At 33.5% G+C, this 6,000-nt stretch overlaps 1 protein-coding gene across 5 annotated transcripts in view; it reads right to left on the bottom strand.

Moving 5' to 3' along the window:
- Positions 1–4,331: 4,331 nt before the first annotated feature.
- The window catches only part of LOC149807205 (uncharacterized), a 63,026-nt gene continuing 61,357 nt past the window's right edge, over positions 4,332–6,000 (bottom strand). For all 5 annotated transcript variants that reach the window (XM_089963483.1, XM_089963515.1, XM_089963491.1 and 2 more), the window contains exon 19: positions 4,332–4,607. In XM_089963483.1, coding sequence (XP_089819609.1) covers positions 4,464–4,607 — 144 coding nt within the window. In that variant the 3' untranslated portion in view covers positions 4,332–4,463. The remainder of the gene's footprint in view (positions 4,608–6,000) is intronic.

The following is a 6,000-nucleotide window of genomic DNA, read 5'->3' as shown; positions in this document are numbered from 1 at the left end:
CCCATCTTTTTCTTACAAAAAGGAATGATTACAATCATATACAATTTATAGGTGTTGTTTTGTCATTGTCAAATTATTTATGAACCTTGCATTTTTGTTTTATATCTGAAACAAAAGTTAATGTCAAAAATAGTTGAAGAAAATATATACTCATGCCAAAAACATCAAATGGTCAATGTACTGTATGCTAATTGTTTCATCAAATCTGATACAAAAGGTTTGGGCATGTGTTTAGATAATGCACTGAATAATGAAACTGGAGATTAAGAAACAAAAGAAATAATCAACATTCATAACTATGCAGAATGGTCTTTGTCTCTTTTTTTGAAAGGGTAGTTGTTTTGTTAACTGAAAATTTAGTCTTATTCTTTTGTCTAACTTTTTATTATTATATTTATCAGCATAAACAAATAACGATTGAAGCATGTGATCTCTTGTTGTCATTGCAACATCTGTTTACAAAAAACTGGACAATGGCACAGACAGAACATAATTCATTCCTACTATCAGTACTAAATGCTGTTTATTAAGCTAGTCACTGTCACAAGGCACTACGAACATTATAAAATGACTTTGGAAGCCATTTGACATTTCCTTTTCTATTAAAAGCTAAATTTCAGTAAATCCCATAATGAAGACCATAGACAACTGGTTAAGTAGTCTTGCCATTTCTTTAGAGTATAAACAAAATTAGTATCAAAATTTTGTCATTTTCAATCATAAATGTAAATCCTAATTTTTAAACCCATAAAACTTAATACTTAATTCCCAAACCTTGTTAAGGCAGGAAAATATAATACTGAAAGCTACCTGAGAGAGGTTATATTGTACTTTTCTGGGATCTACAATGACTCTGAAGGTGCAGGTTACACACTTGAAATGGTATTTCTTTAAAATTAAAACTGTTAGTCAAAGCTTCTGTTAAGAAATGTTGTTTACAGGTAAATATTTAAACTTTAAGAAATTATTTAACAGCATTACCAGCAAATCTATCTGATGTGTAATGTTGTCTAATGTGCCTATAACCAACTATCATAAAATTATGTTTTTTTCCTAGTGATGTCACATTTGACATGAAAACCCCAGATACATACTTTGCAAAGAAAAAATCTATTAAACAATCCTTTTAAGCAGAGATCAGGAAATATATAATTTAATTGGTACAGTTAACCTGTCTCTTGTATGGCCACCCCTTCTGCACCAGGAAAGTGGCCTTATAAAAGGGATGGCCTTTCCCAAGGAGGAAGACTATATTTGTGAAAAGTATATATATGTATGTGCATGTAGTAAGAAAGTTAATGTAACATCAAAGCATTTAATATCATCATTAAAAGTAACATTAATTATTAAAAAGTTCTTCTTGTCTCAAGAATAGTTAACATATTAGAATATTATTTGATTCTTAAGCATAAAATGTGAGTGTGATTTTGATGACACACATATTGCAAAAGCATTCAAAAACATTGTCATTTAAATCTCAGTACAAACATCACCTGCCATTTACAATCACTCTCTTGAAATTTACTCCGTTTTCCTACTGCTGCATAAAATTATCCTAATCTGTCACAATGTTAATGATCCGAGTCTTTCCAACATCAAATTGTGGCCAAGTTTAAAAAACTTTTATCTTTCTTGTAATGTTAAGAATTTTATTAAGGACATGTTACAGTTTGTGATGACTTATGCCTATGTTGCCAATTGTAATAAAATTTAATTATGCAGATGAAACTTTTGTACAGTGGACAAAATGCTTTGTTTATAAAGTGATACATGTTCTGTCACATGATTTTTCTATCTTTACCTGGTACCCGGTTTTGTTCTAGGTTCATTTCTCTCTGTGTGAATGCACACAATCTATCTTATGCAGTAAACTAAAATAAGCCATGTACATGTTAACACTTCAGCCTCTGTCACAGACATCTCCACACATTAACACAATGTGATGCAAGCTATTTTCATACATTCAACACAAGAAAAGGTACATGTAAGAAGTGAAAGATGGGATAACCAGTCTACCTGACCAATCAGATTGCGTAAGCACTGGACTGACTACACAATTATGTTTTGAGCAAGCACCTAAATTATCCATACATCAACTATATTTCAACTGACTGAAGATTTCTGCAACCTCAGAAAATTCCAGTAAAAACTGAACAAACTGAAGTATTAGTTCAGTTACAATTTAATTATGTAATTTTATTGAATCATGTGGCAGCTGAAAATCTGTTTTCCCTCCCAACTAGGATCAATATTTTCAAAATTAAAGGGCTTTTATTCGTCAGGAAGAAACCAACTTGACTTTTCCTGATTTCTCTGCAGCATGTAAAGATGTTTGTAGAAAATGAACAAGGATACCCCTCCCCCTTACATTTTGCATATATTTCAGAACTTACTTTTTCTCCCTGGTCATCAGATACGCCAGTGAACATGACCTTTGGTTTGGTGGAAGCAATAGAGGTCCTTCTCAGTGATGGGGAGTTGATACCACTCTCCTCTTTCTCTCTGGCACCTTTTGGAGCAAAAGACTCATCCTGGGCCTTGGCCTGTTTGGCTGGGGTTTGAAGGGTTGGCTGAATTGATTAGCAACAGACCAGGTTTAAATTAACCTTGTAATACCAAGTTTACTTTAAAGGATATATAAGTCCTAAATTTGGTCATTTGACTTTATGCAGTTTTACATCTGCAAACTGAACTCCACAATACAATTTCTGTGACTGCAAAAAAATTACTAACCAGCATTTTCAAATCTTCCATTCACAAAATGCTGATCTGCTTTTTCCAGAAGCTGACAATTCTATTAAAGATATTCTGAAATATTTATTTTTCTCTATTTCTATGTCTGATATCAACCACCATAACATTACACTTGTATCAAGTTTTTCTATCAGTATCTCAGACTTGTATGCCAAATTTTAACCCAAAAACAGATCAGAAGGCTTGTTACAATAGGAACAGTGTTAAAATAAGGAATATATGCATAAAATATTCTGAATAATTCTGAATAATGCTTTCCTAGATAAGTGAAACTCTTGGTAATGAGATAACATATAAATGTAAAAAGGTGAGTTTTGTTTCCCAGTTTGTGAGACAAACATAATCCATACACAAATACACCCTCGAATGTATCAAAGAGCGCTCTTTCATATTTTGCCACAATTTGAAATGATCTGTAAACAATCTTTACCAATGGACTAATTAGTGATCATTTTTCGCCAGTAACTAATTTGAAAAATGCTGTTAATCGATCACAGACCTATCAAAATATTTTCAACTCTGCACTAAAAACATGCACTCTATGCAATGACAAGATAAATAAAAATTTAAAATTTACTCTCACCTCCTCAGCTCCTCTTTTCCTTCCTCTGGTTTGCTGCGAGTCATTTGACTCCTTTGATCTTTTTTTTATTCTGCTCCTTTTTCCTGCAGCTTCTGGCCCCTCTTGAGACTCAGAACTCTCTGCCTCATACTTAGTAATGTCAGAAATAGATCCTGATTCCTTGTGTTGGCTGTAGCTGGGTGAAAGTGCTGTAGTTTTCTCTAGTTCAGAAGTTTTCTTTATTTGGCGTGTGGCTCTACCCTTCAACTGACTAAACTGAGCTGCAGGCTGATTGTTTTGTTCAAGCTCAGCAGCACCTGTAGCTATTGTTGCCCTTCGTCTGGTAGTTTTAAATTTATTGTCTGAAACAGCTTGAGAATTTAATGATTCAATACTGTCTTGTCTAATAATGTTAGTCTTAGTGTCTTTGCTTGTGTCCCCTTCTGCATTTGAACTCTTTCCTCTAATGGATTTTCTACCAGAATTTTCTGTAATATTGGGATTTTCACGCAAGCTATTACTCGACTTTTCATGTGACATTTTTCTTTGTGTAGACCGGTCATTCGAAACACCATTGCTTATCAAGGATTCTGGTTCAAGGGCCCTTGCATCCTTTGATTGTTTCCCTTGTGACCTGTTTGAACGTCTGGTTGAATTGGTCTTATTCTCCTCTTGGACTATATCATTTTCATTATGAGGGATTTCTGTTGGTTGATTACTAGTGTCATTACTTGTTTCCTCTCTAACACTCTCCTTATCTTTATCATCTTTTGTCTTGCCTATATGTCCTGAGGTCCTTTTCTTACTATTACCAACTGCCAATTTACCAGATAAACTATGCTGCACTTTAACATCTCTTCTTTCAGAATCACCATTTTGTAACACCTCTACAATTGGAGGTGGATCACTCCTTCTACTCCTTTTGGAAGTAAGACCAGTCTTTGCTGGTTCAGGTTGTAAAGAACCTCTTTTCAACTTTTTATTAGTTTCTGTAGTTGCGACTTTGTCAAATTCACCCTGATCCTTGGTCACAGCAAGACCTGCTGTTGACTTTCTCACTGTGCCATTTGACTTAGGCAGATTTTTCTCCTCTTTATTTTCATCAACAGATTCACCATGAATTGCAGTTTTATCTGCACTTTCCTCGCTATTCTTGTTCGTCTGTCCTCTTTTGTTTTTTTTCCATTGAGACAAGGCCTGGTGCCTCATTTTTGGAAAGGTCATTCTTTAAAGACCGTCGGGTCCTTTTCTCCTTTAAAACAGCCGATGGTTTTTTTACCCTTTTTTCTTCCTAATTAGACATAAAAAATTGCAAATAAAAGGATTGTGATTCCAAGTAATATATAGTAGGCTTCATTAATAATGAAACTTTTAAAAAGCCAGAATTTTGTTACGACTGAATATTGTCAAAAATTATGGAGGAAGCATTCATACTGTTTCTCAGATTCAAAACTGGACTCCATTACAGTATATACTCGCTTATAAGTCAGATCCAACTGCAAATTGAATGGACCCAGATCTATCACCACATGCTCCACTGGCAGATCTGGGTCCATGCTGATTTTGCAGATGGACCCAGCCCATACACAAGTATATATGTTCCATATGGAAATTTAACTTTGATTAGAAGTGAGTCCATTGTATATAAAATATACCGGCATAAAGAGGTCATAATCTTCTTTAAATATAATTTCACTGCTTGAATATAGTTAAGTTTTCTTGGTACCCTTAGAAGCTTGTACCAATAGCTAAGAACAAGCGCAATATTTCCATGAATTTGACGAAAATGATTAAATTCTTTCTGTACTGTTATTTCATGTTGTCTAGTTAGGGGTACGTACTAATGACTTTCTGTACTGTTATTTCATGTTGTCTAGTTAGGGGTATATACTAATGACTTTCTGTACTGTTATTTCATCTTATTTAGTTTGGAGTACGTACTAATGACTTTCTGTACTGTTATTTCATCTTATCTAGTTAGGGCTACGTACTAATGACTTTCTGTACTGTTATTTCATCTTATCTAGTTTGGAGTACGTACTAATAACTTTCTGTACTGTTATATCATCTTATCTAGTTAGGGGTACATACTAATGACTTTCTGTACTGTTATTTCATCTTATTTAGTTTGGAGTACATACTAATGACTTTCTGTACTGTTATTTCATCTTATCTAGTTTGGAGTACGTACTAATGACTTTCTGTACTGTTATTTCATCTTATCTAGTTAGAGGTACGTACTAATGATTGTCTTAGAGATAATTATACCATTCAGTAGGTACTAATGGTAAAGTCCATTTAACTTTTTACCTGAACTAGTCATTTATAACTTACAACCAATCTTTTCAGACCACAACTCTCACAGTAAAATGTTGATTATTTGAACCCATTGAGATGAGAATTGTGAACGGAAGTATCTGGAATAAATGGGTCCAATAATTGTGTGTCTGATGCTATATATATCTGTAATTACATAAATATTAAATTTATATGAACATTTAATGTCATCAGGAGCAGAAAAAAATACAAGCACTAAAAATAATGATACTTTTGTTGTGAACAAAAAATTTCAAAGGACTATGATGTTAAAAACAGCTGATATAAATTCTATAAACCTGTGTGATGGCAGATTAAGCGCCATTGATAATAGCTAATTACATAGAATTGGACAACAGAATGCATTT

Source organism: Sinohyriopsis cumingii, chromosome 1, assembly GCF_028554795.1.
Source record: "Sinohyriopsis cumingii isolate HCF-2022 chromosome 1, ASM2855479v2, whole genome shotgun sequence".
NCBI classification, from domain to species: domain Eukaryota; kingdom Metazoa; phylum Mollusca; class Bivalvia; order Unionida; family Unionidae; genus Sinohyriopsis; species Sinohyriopsis cumingii.
The sequence above is the reverse complement of the archived record's forward strand: the minus strand, read 5'-3'. Positions and strand labels throughout refer to the sequence as shown.